Source organism: Mixophyes fleayi, unplaced genomic scaffold (assembly GCF_038048845.1).
Source record: "Mixophyes fleayi isolate aMixFle1 unplaced genomic scaffold, aMixFle1.hap1 Scaffold_122, whole genome shotgun sequence".
Lineage (NCBI taxonomy): Eukaryota > Metazoa > Chordata > Amphibia > Anura > Limnodynastidae > Mixophyes > Mixophyes fleayi.
In genome coordinates this window covers 74,930-96,019 of record NW_027445920.1, presented here as the reverse complement: position 1 = coordinate 96,019, position 21,090 = coordinate 74,930, and the positions used below count along the sequence as shown (strand labels likewise).

At 39.4% G+C, this 21,090-nt stretch overlaps 1 protein-coding gene across 1 annotated transcript in view; it reads right to left on the bottom strand.

The window, feature by feature from the left end:
- The window catches only part of RPRD1A (regulation of nuclear pre-mRNA domain containing 1A), a 136,617-nt gene that overhangs the window by 95,697 nt on the left and 19,830 nt on the right, over positions 1-21,090 (bottom strand). The window contains exon 2 of the mRNA XM_075193991.1: positions 4,151-4,280. Coding sequence (XP_075050092.1) covers positions 4,151-4,280 — 130 coding nt within the window. The remainder of the gene's footprint in view (positions 1-4,150; positions 4,281-21,090) is intronic.

Below are 21,090 nucleotides of genomic sequence, written 5' to 3'. Positions count from 1 at the left end.
TATATAAATGAGGGTGCTGGAGCAACTGGGGGCTCGACCTCCTCTTTCCCAGCCCTCTCATCATCACCTCTACCCGAAGCCCTCTAAGAGATTTAATATACGCTAGTAATGTTCACTTTAACTGGTTTAGTTATACTCAATGTGGTAACCAATTTAAATTGAAACATATCTATAGTCTAGTATATCCTGTTTGTTGTTACATGTATCAGTTAGTCTTATATGGTAAGACTCATTGAGCAAATTCCCTCCCTCCCCCTCTGCGAGGGGGTACCCTTCCCAAGTCTCTTGTTTTGTACCCTTTACCTCTTTCTTTTTTTGTGTACCCCAATAATCTGAAAACATTTTATTCAATAAAAATTATTGATGCAAAAAAAAATATATATATATATACTTTAGTAAATTTTAGGAATGATACTCCAAAAGAATCCATATCTGTATATAGAAAATAAAAATATTAAATGGAAACCAGACACAAAAATATCTGTTTCAATTTACAGAAGGGCGATTTGTAGAAATAGTTCTAAACATGTTATTTTGTTAGTGATTAATAAATTTGGTGATAAGGAAATTGTACATACAACAGTGATTTCAGCAGATAATCAGCCAATCAGACGATAAACAACTGATTTGCTCGATATCGCAGTTGTGTGTACCCTGAAATGATGAACGATTTTCGATCCAAAGCACATGAAATCATTGATCGAGGTTTTCAAACTGAACTGAAAATCTCATTCAGCAATGGAAGAATGTGGTTCCAATTCTACAGTGTATATGCATGCACTCCATAGAGATCTTTTCAGCAGATTGTTATGACAGATGAAGAGCACAGATAGTATAGTGTGTACACATGAATCAGCATGCCGATCATGAATTTTCTTTTTCTTGTCAGTCGTTGGTAAAATCATTATAGATAACATATCGGGAGAAAGTTTCTGTACTGTGTACCTAGCCTTATAAAAGACATGTGATTGAGACTGGTGAATTTATCTTTTCTAAATTGATGGAAATAGCTATTTCAAAGATTAGAGAGTTGCGACAAAGAATATCTGTTTTTATGGTGATTCTTAGTGATTTTGATCAAAGTAAAATAAAAATGGAAAATCAACTTTTAGTTGTTAGTAAAATATAAATACATGGTCTATTTAAATGTTTTATTCTCACTGAAATGTTTAATGATTATTGAACTGGCCCAACTAAAGGAAATGTACTTGTACAGTGTTTGCAGGTATCCAGAGCAGTTAGTACAATATAAACTGTGAATATTTAATTTTAAACATAAAGTTAAAATTATGCTGATGTTATACAGAAGAAACTGAGCTTCTGGATATTACACATTTGTTGATATGTGCAGCTGCCATGTAAAAATACATTAAAATTGCAACCCAGTGGCTTATTGGGGGTGTTTCATGGTAGTACCTATTAATTTAATGTGGGCTTATGGGACAATTTATTTAAAGGATGGGGTGGTTTGGAGCCAATAACTGAATGTGAGGCTGAGAGTTAGGAGAACTATTTATTTAATGTTGGGATGGGTTTATTTATTAAATGTTAATGCTATTAATTTAATGTCAGGGAAGGTTGGGGAGAAATAGGTCTATTTATTCAATGTGACCTCCAGTGCAGAGACAATTGGGAAGTCCGTTTGTGAATGGTAAGCTGCGTGCATCTTATACAGCACTGCCATTGTATTTCAAGAGGGTAAAAAGGGGTTGGAATACGACCGTGCACTGGCCGAAATTATAGCCACATCCCACACACTTTGACAGAAGAACAGACAAATCACTTAGGTGAGGGGAACGGGGAAGTTGTTCTTTCTTTCACACGCCCTTTGGTGGCTGGCTCTCTGGAGGCTAAATACACATCTCCAGCTTTGCGGTGCTACACAGTATTTCAGACCCCTACCATTGCATTCCCCTGGTGTGCCCTTCATGTCCTAGTCTGATACTGTTAGCTTAACAGTAAAAAGAAATACTGATTTTTAATAGAAGTATTTGCAAGTATAGGTGTGAAAACCCGCCAGAAAAACAAAACAAAAAAACTTAATCTTTCAAACTCCCATGTAAGCACTGCCATAAGGATCAACAATCCCACCATTTCCAACAGACCAGGTTTTTGGTGAGCAAAAAGGGTGAGTACTATCTATTTGGATGTGTGTGGAGACACACTGGCTTTGTATAATTCTTTTTTTTTCCTAATATATAACTTAGAATTGATTCACTGTTATATACAAACAACAACGTGCCAAGAGTAGTATACATTGTGTAACAACATTTGCCAAAATGTTAGCTGGTAAATCGAGTGAATTCAAACAAGTCAAATATATCTGAGAAACAGAATTTGCAAACATTTAATATCAATCATATGGGAAGAGGCCAGAACACCACATACTTTCCATTAAACATGCAAAGTGAATTACAAAGACAAAGACAATGTGCTGAATAATCTTAATTTTTTTTATCCTTTTTTTCTCCAGAGCAGGAATCAGACAGGGGCAAACTGGTCGTTAGTCTTGAAAGGTAAAAAACTTTGTCTCTCTTTTCCATTTTTTTTTTTTACTTAAAAGAGGGATGGGCCCTGGCCTGGATGGCCCAGGGATTGCTGTTCTTACTTAAGTGCAGCCCCTGATCTGTCGTCCTCTTCATTCTCTCTTAAGCCTTTAACACGGGCCAGCTCCACCACTCCTCTGCTACTACAGGAGAGGACACCTCATACCTTCATTGCTCACGTGAGAGGCAGACAGACAAGTCTGATTTCCAGAGGATGCTGCAAAGCCAGTAAAGGTGTATTATTATCAGGTCGGGGCTGTAAGGTGTGGGAATGATATTTATGTGGGGGCTTTTAATGTAATGTGTCGTTGGTGGGGCCTATTAATACATTTTAGGGCTATTCATGCAATGTGGAATCTTAATTGGGGAAAATGACGATTTAATTAATCTGCTCTTAATTTGATTTTGGGGAAAAAAGCATTTATATATAATAAATAGGTCAATGATTTAATTGTTGAAAGGAAGGAAGCTTAATTACAAAATATAAATTCTATAAATTTAATGTTGGGACTGGTTAATGGGAAGGAGGCCTAACTACTAAACATAAATGCTATTGATTTCATGTCTGGGCTGGTTGGACCTATTAAAATTACATCTAAACCAGGTATTTATGTGGTGAAATATTTAAAAACAAACAATGAAAGAAATTATAAAGTGAGAAATGAAAAAATAAAATTAAGTAATGTTAAAACAAAAAACCTTTATGTAGGTGCCGGACCAATACTGAAAGACAAGGATTAATTGTGCCTCTGTAATGTCTTATAATATGCTTCACATTACTAGAATTACATATCAATTAAAACCAGGCACATTCATCGACCACATTCAAAAATAAAAATTTCACGATGTGTGAACAGAACCTACAGGATACATAACCCCATTAATAAATGAATGATGATGACGAAACATTTCAGGATCCAACTAAGCAGCTTAAGAGACCAGCAGTAGGCAGCAAAGCTGCAAAAACAGGTAGGAGGGAGCAGTACAGTATGTCAACTATCCCTATCTAGTGGCACAGTTCTGATTTTGTGGGACTGTCCTGCACCAGCAGCAGCAGTGTCCTGCTTCACACTATTCTGCATATAACAAATGGAGAGCTGCATGCACGCAACAGTGGAGCAGGGGCATGCACGTAACACATACAACACTGTCTGTGTGTTTGAAGATGGCCTAGCCCTGTCTGAAGAGATCAATAATGAACATAGTAATTAAGCAATATAATGTTCAAATTCTATTTATCTTTACCAAAAAGCTCTGTGCACTCCAGCGACTATTTTTTCCATTTAAAAATATCCAGGATCATTACAACAAAAATCTGTTTCATACCCTATAAAAAAAAATTAAAAATAAAATAAAAATTAGCTGAAAAGTTCTCATAAGGCAACGTAAAAATATTTTAGTGGTTATTTTTTACATGAAGTTATTTTCAACATCAAGTTTTTATATATCCACTTTTATCTATTGTTCTGCGCCACACACTTAATATGATGAGGTATACAAGATAACTACTTAGCAGTAAACTCACACACTCGTCGGCATTACACAAGGTATCTGCAGACCAATTATATTTTATAGCTGAAAGAAGGGAAAAAGAAAACTAGTACCTTGAAACATGTTTGAATGCATCTACTATAACAGGTGCAAAGTCTTTTGTGAATTCAGGTCCTTTTCTCTTGCTATTTTGAATGACATCATTTGCCAGATAGAGAAAAGTCAGCTTTCTAGTGGGCTTTGCTAAAAGGAGAAAAGGGAAAGATTAAGTGTGCCCTATACACAATATTCATATACAAGTATGTATGTTTATTAAAATAACAAAAAAGTTTGTAGAACTTATTTTCAAATAAAGCATATTACAATTGTATCAATAGATTGTTCTGAATACTCAAGTTATACAATGATTTACTAAAATGTACACAATCACACAAGTAAATTATAAAACACCTGAATTAGTGCTTGACTAGGGAGAACATTTTGTGAGACATAAATCATTTTGGATGTTTCAGTATATTAAAGGAGATCACATTTATTTGTTCATATTCAGATTTTGCCTGTTAGGGTTAAAAACATAGATCCAGGCAAAATATTATGTCCTAAAGTGACCAATAGGAAGGTAGGGAAAACCCACACTACCACAGACATGCATTAACTTGTCACACAACACTATTTACCATACTTGGTATTTTAACCTCGCCCACTTCACCAGGAAAGAGGCGATATGTGGGAGGAATTTCCGAAATTCGGAAGTCTCCTGGATGCTCCAGTAGAGTAGGGAAGTATGACACACACACACACACACACACCTGTTTGATGCTTTAATCTTAAAAGTGGAAAAAAGTGGAGTAATTTGTGGATAAGAGGTGGAGATAGGAACATGTTTGGCTGGAGTGACTATTACAACTGAAATTCAGATTTTGACAGAATTTGTAATCCACTTAAATTGATGTGAAACAATAAAATAAACAACTTCAGTCTTTAAACTATTGTTACCAAAGTTAGAGACACCAAATAATGTATGCCACCAGGTGCTGGTGCTAAAATTAGTAATCACCAATATATCACCGATATTTTAAAACTTTCTTTTGTTTACCTCTGGTCCATAATTAATTTGAGTAAATAGGAAATCATGCTCAATATTTGTTTTTGCTGAAGATCACTGAACAGAAATGCTAATAGATCAACTGTTGTTAAAATTGTGCACAATAGAAATGTTGCACAATATATGTGCACTCAGGAAATTACAATATACACATACATCTATAAAAAAAAAGAAATCATAATGTGGTACAGTAAGAAAAAATGTCACATAACATTTACTGTAACACATTAAAGATAGCAATTTAAAAGTGTGATATAGATTTTATATATATATATATATATATATATATATATATATATATATATATATATATATATACACATACACACACACACACACACACACACATACATGACAACAATGTACACAGTGAAGGGTGGGCTGGACACTGCATCTATGGCCAGCCTTACGGTACAAAAGGGAAAATGAGCAGAGATTTCAGTGAAAGATCCGCCACAATTTGTCTTGATGGATTGTTCCAGACACAGCATGGCACTTTGTGTTCAATTGAATTCCCCCTGAATATATGCAATCTCACAGGATATACCAATATTATTAAGAGAAGCATAATGTTGATCCCACTTACTCAAAATTCTGTGGCAATGAATTAGTTTGCATAGATAATTTTGGGGACACTAGCCCTTTTACAAGACATATTATATATATTTTTTTAATACATATTCCCATGGCCCCTAACCACTCTTTTGATTTTATTTTTAGAATGTCAATATTTGATTGAATTAACAATTTGATCAATTAATACTATATATGAACTTAATTATTACTCCTTTGTATTTTTTATTGATTTGATGATGCACTAAATCTTAGTAACCTATTTTAGGAATATATTTATTAGTAACATTTATTGGGAATATATTGTACATGATAATTTATGATAATTATGTGCACCAGCTTATATAATAATTAAATATATATCTATGTATATATATTTTGTGTTTTTTTTAACATGTTACAGTTTATGCAATATATTTTTTAACTTCGTAACACTAACAATGTATATTTTCATTTCCTGGTTTGTACATTTGTTTAGTGTCTCTCATTATCTGTAGGAGGTGATCTCAAAACATGTAGCTCGGGGGCACTGGAACTGTGTTACTCATTCTTTGATATGTACATGTTCATAATATCATGTAAGTACAATTTATTTCTAATACATTTTTAACTGCACTTGATCTTGCTGCAACTTTCTTTTCAGTGTCCTCCTGAAAACTGTACTGCCAACTGATGTGACAGTTATCAACAGGGGTTAACACCACACAGAAGAAGCAGCTGAAAATTCAAGTGGAGTAAGTCCTATAGGCACGCTCCCTGCTTGTCTGCACACATGCATATGTTAGAACATATTTCTTACTAATCATCGAGAGCTGTGATTTTTGAGTAAGGTGGTGCTGAAGTCACAATAGTGACTGTAAAGTAATTAGAGTTATTGCTTGACAAAGATGTGTCTCTCCAGCATTTCAGTAGACTCAGCTTTCCTTACTAGTGTAAGGGGCCCTCTATTAAACTGGGCCCCATGCCTGTTCCACCCTTCATTCAGATTACTACTAGGGATGTGCACCGGCGACTTTTGAGGTCTCGTGTTTTGTGTTTTGGATCCGGATTTTCGTTATTTTTGGGGTTCGGATTTGTCTCGCAAAACACTTGACGAAAGGTCTCGGTTCGGATTTAAGGTTTTGGATTCGGATTTTTTTTTAAAAAAACATAAAAAGTTTAAAAATCAAGTTTTTGGGCTTATTTTCACTCCTAGGCTATTATTAACCTCAATAACATTCAATAACAAGCATTTCCACTAATTTACAGTGTATTCTGAACACCTCACAATATAGTTATTAGTCCAAAACGTTGCAACAAGGTATCTTTCTGGACTGCGTAGAGGAGTGGGTCACCACAATATATATTAAAAACCCTGAACTTTTATGAATCGCACCAATAAATGTACCTGGACTGCGTAGAGGAGTGGGTCACCACAATATATATTAAAAACCCTGAACTTTTATGAATCGCACCAATAAATGTACCTGGACTGCGTAGAGGAGTGGGTCACCACAATATATTAAAAACCCTGAACTTTTATGAATCGCACCAATAAATGTACCTGGACTGCGTAGAGGAGTGGGTCACCACAACATATATTAAAAACCCTGAACTTTTATGATTCGCACCAATAAATGTACCTGGACTGCCTAGAGGAGTGGGTCACCACAATATATATAATAAGAAAACCATCAACTTGTATGATTCGCACCAATAAATGTACCTGGACTGCGTAGAGGAGTGGGTCACCACAATATATATTAAAAACCCTGAACTTTTATGATTCGCACCAATAAATGTACCTGGACTGCGTAGAGGAGTGGGTCACCACAATATATATAATAAGAAAACCATCAACTTGTATGATTCGCACCAATAAATGTACCTGGACTGCGTAGAGGAGTGGGTCACCACAATATATTAAAAACCCTGAACTTTTATGAATCGCACCAATAAATGTACCTGGACTGCGTAGAGGAGTGGGTCACCACAATATATTAAAAACCCTGAACTTTTATGAATCGCACCAATAAATGTACCTGGACTGCGTAGAAGAGTGGGTCACCACAATATATTAAAAACCCTGAACTTTTATGAATCGCACCAATAAATGTACCTGGACTGCGTAGAGGAGTGGGTCACCACAATATATATAATAAGAAAACCATCAACTTGTATGATTCGCACCAATAAATGTACCTGGACTGCGTAGAGGAGTGGGTCACCACAATATATATTAAAAACCCTGAACTTTTATGAATCGCACCAATAAATGTACCTGGACTGCGTATAGGAGTGGGTCACCACAATATATATTAAAAACCCTGAACTTTTATGATTCGCACCAATAAATGTACCTGGACTGCGTAGAGGAGTGGGTCACCACAATATATATAATAAGAAAACCATCAACTTGTATGATTCGCACCAATAAATGTACCTGGACTGCGTAGAGGAGTGGGTCACCACAATATATTAAAAACCCTGAACTTTTATGAATCGCACCAATAAATGTACCTGGACTGCGTAGAGGAGTGGGTCACCACAATATATTAAAAACCCTGAACTTTTATGAATTGCACCAATAAATGTACCTGGACTGCGTAGAGGAGTGGGTCACCACAATATATATTAAAAACCCTGAACTTTTATGATTCGCACCAATAAATGTACCTGGACTGCGTAGAGGAGTGGGTCACCACAATATATATAATAAGAAAACCATCAACTTGTATGATTCGCACCAATAAATGTACCTGGACTGCGTAGAGGAGTGGGTCACCACAATATATTAAAAACCCTGAACTTTTATGAATCGCACCAATAAATGTACCTGGACTGCGTAGAGGAGTGGGTCACCACAATATATTAAAAACCCTGAACTTTTATAAATTGCACCAATAAATGTACCTGGACTGCGTAGAGGAGTGGGTCACCACAATATATATTAAAAACCCTGAACTTTTATGATTCGCACCAATAAATGTACCTGGACTGCGTAGAGGAGTGGGTCACCACAATATATATAATAAGAAAACCATCAACTTGTATGATTCGCACCAATAAATGTACCTGGACTGCCTAGAGGAGTGGGCACTGGGCACCACAATAAAATATATAAAAAACCTTCAACAGGTCTGCATTACACTACACATACGGCTGCTCCTCCATCCTCTCCATCATATACATGTTGGAGTTTTAGCGTGTGACAACCTCTTGTTTTTGATAATGTCAGTGCATTTTGAATATTTTTCAATTTGCCCCACACCACTGAATGTACTTTATCTATGATACGCATCTATCTATCTTGACTGCGTAGTGTGGTGGCCCCGGTACACAATTTGGTACCGAGGCCACAATATAATTAAAAAACCCTCCACGTGTCAGAATTCCACCAAAAAAGGGTATGGACTGTGTAGTGTGGTGGCCCCGGTACACAATTTGGTACCGAGGCCACAATATAATTAAAAAATTGGGCATCAACTGTCACTGTTGTTTAATATATGATACACCTAAATATGGACTGCACAGTGGAGTGGCCCCGGTAGTAAATTTGGTGCCGGGGCCACAATAAAATAAATACACCCTCAACTGGTCTGAATTCCACCAAACAAGTATCTGGACTGCGTAGTGGGGTGGCCCCGGTACCCAATTTGATACCGGGGCCACAATACCTCCTCCAAACATGGTACAGACAATTCGTCATTGAGATCCCATCAAGTATGTTAAAGACAGACAGGGTCGAAGTGTTATTGGTTGACTTTGTAAACCAAAAAACTGTCCCTGTTGCACATAGTCGTGCAATGAAGACTGACTTTTTCATTTAAAGGCACCATCTTTCAAGTATAGTGTTTGTAAGTCTAAGTCATATTATACTTTTGGTAAAATTGGTTTATTTTGTTCCTCTTTATGGTAACTACTAATAGAATTAAAGTATTAAATAGAAGCGGCAGTTCCTCTTTATGGTAATTAGTAATAGAATTAAAGTATTAAATAGAATTAAAGTATTAAATAGAATTAAAGTATTAAATAGAGTGGTATAGAGTTGTAGTGTGGTATAGATAGAGTGGTCCCCACAATATAATAATAAAACCCTCAACTGGTCTGAATTCCACCAAACAAGTATCTGGACTGCGTAGTGGGGTGGCCCCGGTACCCATTTTGATACCGGGGCCACAATAAAATAAATACACCCTCAACTGGTCTGAATTCCACCAAACAAGTATCTGGACTGCGTAGTGGGGTGGCCCCGGTACCCAATTTGATACCGGGGCCACATTACCTCCTCCAATTTCCAAGTGTAGTGTTTATAACATCTTAACACTACACTAATTCTAGCACGTCAAAACCTCTTGTTTTAAATAATGACAGGGCATTTAACTTTTGATTTAATTTATTGAATTTGTTGGCATTTTCTTTTACTTTTTGAACATGGCAAACGACTGTTGAATGGTCACATAATGCCAAAAAAAAAGTTGCAAGATGGAATTGTCCTTGGGCCCTCCCACCCACCCTTATGTTGTTGAAATAGGACATGCACACTATAACAAACCAATCATTTCAGCGACAGGGCCTACCAAACAACTGTGGCTGAAATGATTGGTTTGTTTGGGCCCCCACACCAATAAAACAATTCATCTCTCCCTGTACAAACTAAACAGGCTCTACTGAGGAAAGATGTCGTCCTTATCCTCAACCTCTGATTCCTCTCCCCCTACAGTGTGTACTTCCTCCTCCTCACACATTATCAATTCGTCCCCGCTGGACTCCACAACCACAGTCCCTCTGTACTGTCTGGAGGGCAGTGCTGTACTTCATTGAGGAATTGATTATTCATTTTTATAAACATCATTTTTTCAACGTTGTGAGGAAGCAACCTCCTTCGCCGCTCACTGACCAGGTTCCCCGCTGCACTAAAAACTCTTTCCGAGTACACACTGGAGGGGGGACAACTCAGTTAAAAAATAGAGCCAGTTTGTACAGGGGCTTCCAAACTGCCTTTTGGAGTTCTACCACGTCACTACCTCTAGTTAATTTAGATTGCAAGGCTTGTAAATATAAATACTTTGAAGATAAAAAAAGCAGGCTGCACAGACTGTGGAGCTAGAAAGTGAAATTAAATGGACCACGTTACTTTGGTGGCTATCTATGCCCCCCCCCCCCCCCCGCCCTACACTTGTAGTTGAATATAAATAAAGCAGCCTGCATAGACTGTAGAACTAGCAATTCAAATATACAAAGAAATGGACAAAGACAGTTTGGTATCTGTCTGCATCAGATCCCCTCTCCACTAGGAGTAAAACAGAAAACTTTTCAGCCGTTATATAATCTAGAATATAAATAGAAATTGAGAAATGCAATTTGGTATCTGTCTGCATCATAATCATCAACATCCTCCTCAGCGCCAGCTACATCAATATCCTCCTCCCAGTGTACAACATTCACACCTTCATTAGCCAAATCTGTAACTGGACTGTGGGTGATCCTTCCAGCATATGCAGAGGGCGTGCTGCAAATGCTGGATGGAGTCACCTCTTCCCGTACAGTGATGGGAAGGTCAGGGTTCACAACCAACAACACCCTTGGACTCGCCTTGGGGATTTGTGATGTCATCTGTTTAGAAGGCAGAGTTCTTTGCTGTTTTGTTGTTGTTGCTGACAGCATAACTCTCTTAAATTTTTTGTAGGGGGGGGGAGGAGGGCTTAGATCCTTGGGTGAAGCTGGACCACTAGTCATGAACACGGGACAGGGCCTAAGCCGTTCCTTGCCACTACTTGTCGTAATTGGCATATTGGCAACTTTACGTTTCTCCTCAGATGATTTTAAGTTTCTTTTTTTGCTGTTTTTTGAGAACTTGGGCTTTTTGGATTTTACATGCCCTGTACTAGGAGATTGGGCATCGTGCTTGCCAGACGACGTTGATGGCATTTCATCGTCTATGTCATGACTAGTGGCAGCAGCTTCAGCATTAGGAGGAAGTGGGTCTTGATCTTTCCCTACTTTATCCTCCAAATTTTTGGTCTCCATTATATGTAGCACAAGATACTGCAGAATGTGTGAACTTGGTAATATTGCAGTACCAATGGACTTATACTGCTGGATTGGTTTTGCAAATTTGGTTATAATTATATTTTTTTTTTTTAATTTTTTATTTTTTAAAAACTTGGGAATAATGGGGAAATAACTATGCCCTTAGAAGCACAGAGCACAGGACACAGCACCACTGGACTGAACAGGACACGGCACAGGACCCAGCAGCACTACGGAACTCAGCAGGACAGAGCACAGGACACAGCACCACTGGACTGATACTGCAGAACACAGCACAGCACAGCACAGCACAGAACTAAACAGCACAGCACAGAACTAAACAGCACAGCACGAGATCTACCAGGACAGAGGACCACCTAACACACCCTCCCTCTACCCTGATCAATGCCCGAGTGAAGATGGCGGCGACTAGCGGGGAATTTATAGGATCCGAGTATCGCGAGATCCGACAACGGGATTATGAGTCAGAGCCTCAGTTTCAGATTTGAATTTGGCGCCAATACCCGGATCTGTCTCGGATCCGACTCGGATCGGCAACGTTCGGGTGGGCTCGGATTTCATAAATCCGAGTGCGCTCATCCCTAATTACTACAATACAAAATCTACACTGGTTGCTAGTATATAAAGCAGCTCTGTAGTCTGATGTGTACTGTATAATGTATTCTTACAATTTGTCACTACAATAGGAAGCAGATCTCTTATCCGGTGATTACTGTATAGCAGACCAGTCTTGTTAAATATTAAACATTTTATATAATGATAGACATATGAGTGCTAACATGGAACATACATGGAAACAGAGCTTTTGGTAAGAATAATTGGCACGCTCTACTTTATCTTTTTGATAGCAACACCAGAACGATAAATGTATTAAATAGGGATAACAGCTTAGAAGACTTGTATAAAAACGCAAGATCAAATTCCATCAGATCCAACCTTTAGTGTTTCATGAATGTATGGACGCTGGCTATATATAATATATATATTTATTAATATACATGGACTCAGGGAGGGAGGGCTAGGCCTTATAACAAACTATTTAGATTCAAAGTTGGTATCCATAAAACATTTAATCTCCTTGATCCTGGCTCTTTCTCCTTTGAAAATCCTGTACTAGGCTCAGTTTCCCCTTGATAGGAACTGTTAAAAAAATATTAACAGAATGTTTTCTGATAAAACAAATGTTTAAATTTCCCTATATGGCCTTTTTGCCTGTTTAAATATGTAACAATGGTCACATTTTCAGATAGAATCAAAGAGAAGGAATGGATACTAGAAGAAAATATAAAAAAATCCCACAACATATAAAATGCATGGTATATAAAGATGATTATTCAAGGGCTTAAAAAGCTGAGTGAAGCCTACATGGAAACTTAAACATAGACGAGAGATAAACATATGATGTGTCACAGTTAATAAAATCTTGTATCATAATCCAACTGATATCAACATCACAGCAACTCAAGATCAAATAGGATATGATAATGCTTGAGGTAAATGGTACCACAAGCTTATGTGCATATATTTTTATTTAGTAATTTATATACCATGCATTCGATGTATTGCGGGCATATATAACTTTTTTGTTTTTCCTAGTGGGCATCTTTTCTCCTTGATTTTGCATCATACCCAATTCTGGTATCTGGCTCTATGGGATGGTGCATCTAGAATTGTGGTTCTCTAGTTGAACCAGTGAATCATTTATTTTTTGGACTAAAATGTGGATTGTATATTTATACTCTTCTTGTTTGCCGTTTTAGGTAGTGACATCTTTATTTAATTCTACCTAGTATATTTACACATTGTCCTAAAATACTGAAATAGCCCTGTTTTCAATTGGGGTACTTGGGGAAATTCTTCCAAACAGCTAGAAGTTTCCAGTCAATCAAGGAATATATATCCTGGATCAGCTTCCAAACCCCCTGGAAATATACATAGACAGATGTGTTCTCCATCCAATCATACATGCACCTGATGTGACTTAAAAGTGTTTATGGAAGGACAACCAGTCTAGTGAATATCTACATTTCCATTTTAGGGTCAACATAGTATCCAGCAAACTGTTTACCTGGATGCATGAGTGGAGATTAACTCCTGTAGGGGTTTCATATGGCATTGGGCCCATTTTAATATTGATAAATGCTGGGACATGAAGTCTAACATTGGCCTATTACCTGTTTTCTATCACACCCTGGATTCTGTAGTCTGGGAGATATGAAATGTGGTTGACTGTAGCCAGCAGAATACCCAGAAATTCTTTCAACTGTGGAGGAATAAAAGTTGGCTTGTATTTCTTTATGCACCATTCTAGGTCTGAAGGGATCAAATAAACATCAATTGATTGCTAAAACTGGACTTCTTTTTTTGCAATTATAAACAAGTCTTCCAAATTCGGTATAATTTGAATTCCCTTTTTCTGAAGGCCACCACCTATGTGCTTACTTTTGTGAATATACTTGAACCAAAGGATATGTTGAATGGCAGGGACATTATTGTAGGACCTGGATCCCAAGTTCTAACTGTCATATCAAAGAGATATCTTCTCTTCATTGCTTTTGGACCAAATTGTCCTTCTCAGGGCTTTGCACACTCTTTATTAGGTTATGAAGGGTGCTACGCTTTATTTTCTGAACTCCAAAAATCAGGTCTTGGCTAGGTTGAAGTTTCTTCCATATTTTAACAGTTCTCACTGTCTAAAAAAAATAATCCCTATTTACCACAGCAAAACTAAAAGAGGATTTTTACTCAACGTAAAATCAATTTCTCTTACTACACTGGGGGACACTGCGTTACCTTGGGGTATAGTAGGTGGGACTGGAGTTAGGCACTTATAATCTTGTTTGATTCCCTGACTCCTTCCCCACTATGCCCCTCCTTTGTAGCTGACTTCAGTTTTGTATAACCAAGCCAGCAAGAGAGAAAAAGCAATTCAGAAAGCAACACCAAAGACAGCACTACTTTCAGAGCAAGGGAGGGCACGCAGTGTCCCCCAGTGTAGTAAGAAAAATTGATTTAACGGTGAGTAAAAAAACTCTTTTCTCTATCCTACCACTGGGGGACACTGCATTACATTGGGGAGCTACCAAAGCTGTGTCCAAGGGCGGGAATTCTCTGGAACGGCTGTGCGCAATGTTTTGTGTCCAAAACCCTGCATTTGTGAATGCAAAGGCATGCAACAAAGAAAACAATATGCAGCAGAAACAGACGCTGCCACTCTACACAACTGCGCCAAAGCAAGCCCCCGGATGACGAGAACTAGACTCCCTGGAAATTTACAACCAACCAAAGGTGGGCTGAGCATAAAGAAACCGCTTAAGCAAAACAACCTTCCGCTGAGCTAGACAGATTGCCACGGAAGCTGCACGCTGAAAGAAGTAGGGTGGAGACCCAATTGAAGCCAGCTGGTAAAGAAAACCTTTTAAAGATTCCTGAGTGGGACGTGTGAAATTCTAGGAATTTACACCAATCGAATATAGTTTGTAGCCCAAAGAAAACAGCTGAGGAAGAAGCTTTACGGCTGAATTGAAGGTAGCAACCATCTCCCTGCAAAGATTCTCTAGCCGAAAAGGTTGGCCATCCGACGCCACAGTGTCAAACCAGATGATGAAAACAAAAAGAGCCAAACTACGAGATGAGGCCGGTCTGGAACCGGGAAAAGAGGGACAACAACACAAGTCCCCTAAATCAGTAGAACTCTGCTTTGCGAGACACACGGCGGACCACCAGACTAGCTGGGATGCGCCCCTCCTAGAAACTCTTAAACCCCCACGAGGAAATTGGACCTGGGAATCACCTGTACACCCCCTAAGTTCTAGGGAGACCCGACTTGGCTATGGACAAATCCACCTGAGGGTCATTAGATTGAGAGCCGATAGAGAAAACAGGTTAACATGTGAAAAGAACCTGGGCTCCCTCTCAGAGAGCCCTATGACCTAACCAGGAGAGCACAAAGGTATTACCCTGAGATGACCCACTCTATCTGTTAAAGGATTGATTGCTAAGGCATTCGGCCCTCAATAATAATAAGTTGGTCTAGCTTGGCCCATAGTATGGCACAAGGAACACCCCTCCGACCATACACAGGTCGACCCTTATCCTGCATTAGGATACGGGAATTGCATAAGTGCTATAAATATGCAACAGCACTGCATTTTGAGACCGAATCTCTACAGGTTTTCTGACCTTCTGTACAAGAAGAACAACTGACCCACTAATAAAAACATTGTGACTAAGCACCACCCGAAAGGTAAATTAGTGAATCAGGGCAAAGGGGTGCTATGCATGTCCAAAACAATGAAAGCAGCCTTCCTGGATGAGAATCTCCCTGTTGAGACATGGGAGATGTTACGAATAAGGAGAGCCAAAAATACAAGTAGAAACTTGGTATCCTATTTTGCAAAACAGAAACTCCTGTTACTGAAAGGAAATTCTGCCAGGAGCATTTTGGAACTGTGTAGAAGAGAGGAGCGTGTTCTTCGGTAGGAAGCTACCGAAAACCCTAAACTAGAAAATAAGGCATAAGCCAACGCTTCTAGTGTGGTAGAATAAGCGACGACCTGGGTAGGCTCAAAGTGACCACCTGTGAACCCAATAATGCAGCCCTGCTGCTTGCTGAGAGGCTGCAAGTATAATATTGTGGTTGAAAACGTCTAGCTGTAAGCTAAGCGTTGGGAGTAATAAATAACTTCCACCTCCGGGGAATGTCCCCAAAACCTATGGATGATTACCTGATTGCCACAGTACATAAACTATAACCACCCCTGTAAGGCTAAGCCTGACTCGGGATGTGGCAACCTGACCTCAGATTAACAGAGAGGATCAACGGATTGAACACGTAAACATCATGGTGTCGCTGACATAAAAAAAAGAAAGCACACCTATCGCCAGAAGCCTTTGGATACTCATTTGTAATAGTGCAAATTGAGAGTTCCGATATTGGAACGAAGTGCTGTAAGCATGTGGCTAGCTATAGGTATCATAGCTGAATAGCTGTATGCCTACCAGCTATGATGCTGCTGGGTGAATACAAACCACCCCATTAACCCTTAACGTGAATAAAGGCTAGAGCACTTATTCTGTCCGAAAGCCACTAGATAAAACCCTTTACCAGCCCCTGCTCTGTGTAGAGGACTTCTTTGTCTGCTCCCGCCGTGGACAGCAGAATAAGAGAACTGAAGAGCCACAGAATTGTCACCAACAGTGATTACCTCCCTTGTATTGACTCTGGAAAATTAGGGGAGGTGAAAATATAGCCAGTCTATTACTGTTTACCTGGTCTTTAACAAAAGACAGACACTGAGTCTAAGATATGAGGAAAAACATTTTCCCAACTAGGGTGTCACTAAGGCTTAGGTTGAAAATTGAAAACCAAGTATAGACTGTTGTCTTGCAAATGCGAAAACTGTGTACAGTTTAAGCTGAGATGATCCACCTCGTGAGTGTAATCAGCAAGAATACTCCTCTTGATAGTAAAACAAGATGGAGATAGACATCCTCTGGTGAGGAATGAACTACATCCTAATTCTGACTGTGGCAACAGTCAAAGATAAAATCCTCTTCATCTGTGGAAGATGGTGAACAACAGCATCTTTGTCCGGATGGTTTTATACCTGAAAAGCATAATGCTGCTTATGTGGTAGCAGACAGATATAAGCTGTGTGGGTGCTTAACCAGCACAGTGTAAACATGTGTAGAAGCATGAAAAAGGGTATACTCACGTACCATTTCGAATTTAAAAATCACCTTAATGTGTTCGGCCACCAGAAGCGACAGTGATTTAGACCAGACCTGTTTCTGCAAAACAGCTGACACCGAAATGGGAGCACCCTGTTTGCAGACCCTAGCCCCGCAGTCTGTGCCGAGGCATTCGGGCTAAGCTGTGAAAAAGATAATTTAAAAATTACATTTCGCACATATATAATGTCACTCCTATTTCCCAGTTGATCCATTAGAAAACATAAGGAAATGGAAGACAAAGTGACAGGAAATAAGATTGTCTAACAATTAATTTGAAGACACATATACATACATATATATATATATATATATATATATATATATATATATATATATATACACACATATACATATACATATATATACATTTTTGAGTATGCCCACCAGCGAGTATTCTACTCCTGGAAGACTTACCTATTGTAACCTGATACAACAGCAAGAAAAAAGACACAGAATAAATCTATCTTTTAAACAGGTAATATATATGTGCTATTAGGGAGACTGAACCCACAACACCATGTATTCAAAACAGTGTATATATCAGATGAGCCCCAGCTCCTGATTTCACATACATATATACATTTACGCACACATATACACAATGCAATACAGACCAACCAGCCTAATACGGGAGCGTATATTATTTTTGTGCCACATAAATAATGTAGAGCATATAAAACAGCGTGTTTATTACCCCTTAGGTAATTCCTCAGACATACCAAATATTTGGAAAACTGTATAAAAGTTAACCACAATACTTGGGAACACAGGCTATACGTAGCAAAAGGCATTGTATATATACGGAACTCCCTTTACCAGACTTATGGAAAAAGTCCATCCAGAGTCAACATATGGAATATTATACAGATATGTATTCCCATATCAATGTACATCTGCCTGAAAAGCAAAATATGTCACAGGAGGATAGGAAACTACCATATTGTCTAATAGGTAATCCTATAATATAAACAGCAGTCACAGGATCCTGAAAGAAAGGTCTTGACTGTGTGGCAAACAGGCTGACAATCGTTTAAAAACAGAAATAAAAATGATACTACATTAACCGGTGAAGAGAGGAAGAGTCAGGAACAGCATGCACTGATGTGTGTGCTCCGGATCCAAGATGGCCACCATTCGCGCCATTAGGGAAAGGGGGAGATGTACTCCCCTTCCTTAACATGGCCGCCTCTGCTCACCGCCGCTCAGCCCATATATAGAATATGGCTGCAGCCGCTGGAAATGAGAACCGCCGCGCTGCCATGCCCAGGGTGCGTGCGGTCTCACTGACTTCATCGCCTCCACAGAGCGCGATGCTTGTCCTTCTCCCCCGCTGCTCGTTATCTAGGGGCGGAGGAGGGAGGGGGGGGGGGGGGGGAGTCTGCGGGCGGAGAGGAGAGGCAGAGACACCTTCACTCCCGCCCGCCTGTTTAAACGTGGCCGCGGCCGTCTATAAGGCCGAAATGAATAAATATATATATATATGCCCCAAATAAAGTTGCCTTTAAAAGTATACTTGAAAATAAAACATGGCCCCTTTGCTCGTTCGCTGGAACTCAGAGTGAAGGAATCCCTGGGACTATTCACTCTTCTGGGTCTTGGCATGGAGTCCAGCGCTGCACTTGAAAAGGAACAAAAATAAAAACAGGAAAACCTACTGCTAAACTAAGTATAGGCAGGAGCCTATACAGAAGTGACCTTTCTCCAGAAGGCACTTACAACAAATGAAGTCAGCTACAGAGGAGGGGCATAGTGGGGGAGGAGTCAGGGAAACAAACTCCAGTCCCAACGTAACGCAGTGTGCCCCAGTGGTATGATAGAGAAATTAATTTTTTTATTTGATGATGAATAACTGACCTTGTTCTCCTAATCATCTTCTTTATCATCCTTTGAACCAGAGTCCTTAGATGGACAGCAGTTTTTCTCCTACCAATATACCAGAGTCTGCAGAAGTGACGTTATTCAAGGATAATGAGTGTTATGGATTTATTTAATTTTGTCCAATAGACAAAGTATTTCTTTGATACAGGAGTCTCCTCCTTTTCAATCTTATTAGGTCATTCATGGCAGAGTGGTCAACTGTATGAATCAGTTTCTTCCTATAAAATGAAGCACACATGCAATATCCAGAGTCAAATAATGGCAGTAGAAGGAATGGTACTGAAAAGCTCAGTGAGTTTCCACACAACACTGGCATAGGATGCCACCTTTCCATAGTCAGTTCATAAATTTCTGCCTTGCTAAAGCTGGCCCAGTCAATTGGAAGTGCTTTTATTGTAAAGTGGAAATGTGTAGGAGAAACAACAGTTTAGCAGCGAAGCACAAGCCTACAGAACGGGACTGGCGAGTACTGAAGAACGTAGCATGTAAAAATAGCTTATCCTTGGTTGCAACTGTCAGGATTCACTAGGATAAGTGGGATCCTTCTGTTCTGCCTGGATTGATGGTACTACACCCAGAGGAGCGGAATCTAACAGAGTGGAAGGTTTTCACCAGAGGTTCCCGCAAGGGAATTTGGGCTTGGCAGCTTCCACTCTGCAGGTCGCGGCCCTCTAGGGGAGTTCCCAGTGAGCGGTGATAGAAAACCTAATACAGAGAAGAATGTAGGCACTACATAGCCACAAATGAGTAGGATTACTGAGTGATGCTCAGTGATAGTCCACAGAGAGATAGTAGGTGATTTGCAGCAGTACTCTTGGAGAGATGGTAGCGATGATCTGCAGGAGTTGCCACTAACGAGTGGAGCAGGTAGATTGCAGCAGCAGAGTGCATGAGCTGCTTCCAGGCCAGGAGTCTGACAAGAAGAACCAGCACTGAGAGGTGCTGGGAGGAGCCTTATAAATGAGAGGTAACCAAAGGATGAGCGGGACAGGTGAACACAGGTGAGATGATTACCTGCGCATGTGCAGAGCTGATTGCTGGCCTGACATCCTGGGAAGAAGCAGGGAATAAGGAAAGAATGATTCAGGTTACCGGGTGGCAGTCGTGGGTGAGCGACGTGTGACAGTACCTCCCCCTTTAAAAGGTGGTCACCGAACACCTAAGACTAGGTTTCTTGGAAATTTAGAATGATATTTCTGCAATAATAACGGTGCTTTGACGTCAGAGGAAAGCACCCAAGAACGCTCCTCAGGACCGAAGCCCTTCCAGTCCACAAGGTATTTGATACCACCCTTACACTTCTTGGAATTCAGAATCAGAATTCATCATATTCCTGCAGCTTGGGAGGGCAAGACGAAGTCACATGAGATGAGAAGCGATTGATGAGAAGAGGTCTTAATAGAGAAATGTGGAAAGCATTAGAAATGCGAAGAGCAGAGGGTAGCTGAAGCTTGAAACAAACGGGGACGATTACCCGAGAAATCTTGTACAGACCAATGTACCCGGGAGCAAATTTCATACATGGTACTTTCAGCTGGATGATCTTGGTAGAAAGCCATACTCTGTCTCCAACTTTCAGGGGAGTAACAGCTCTGCGCTTCTTGTCAGTAAAAAGCTTGTAGCGAGTAGAGGTTTTTTTTTTAACGCCCTTCGCACCTGAGACCATGTATAAAAGAAGTCCTTATGTAGACTGTTAACTGCAGGGACCTGGGTGGGTGGTAGGGCTGA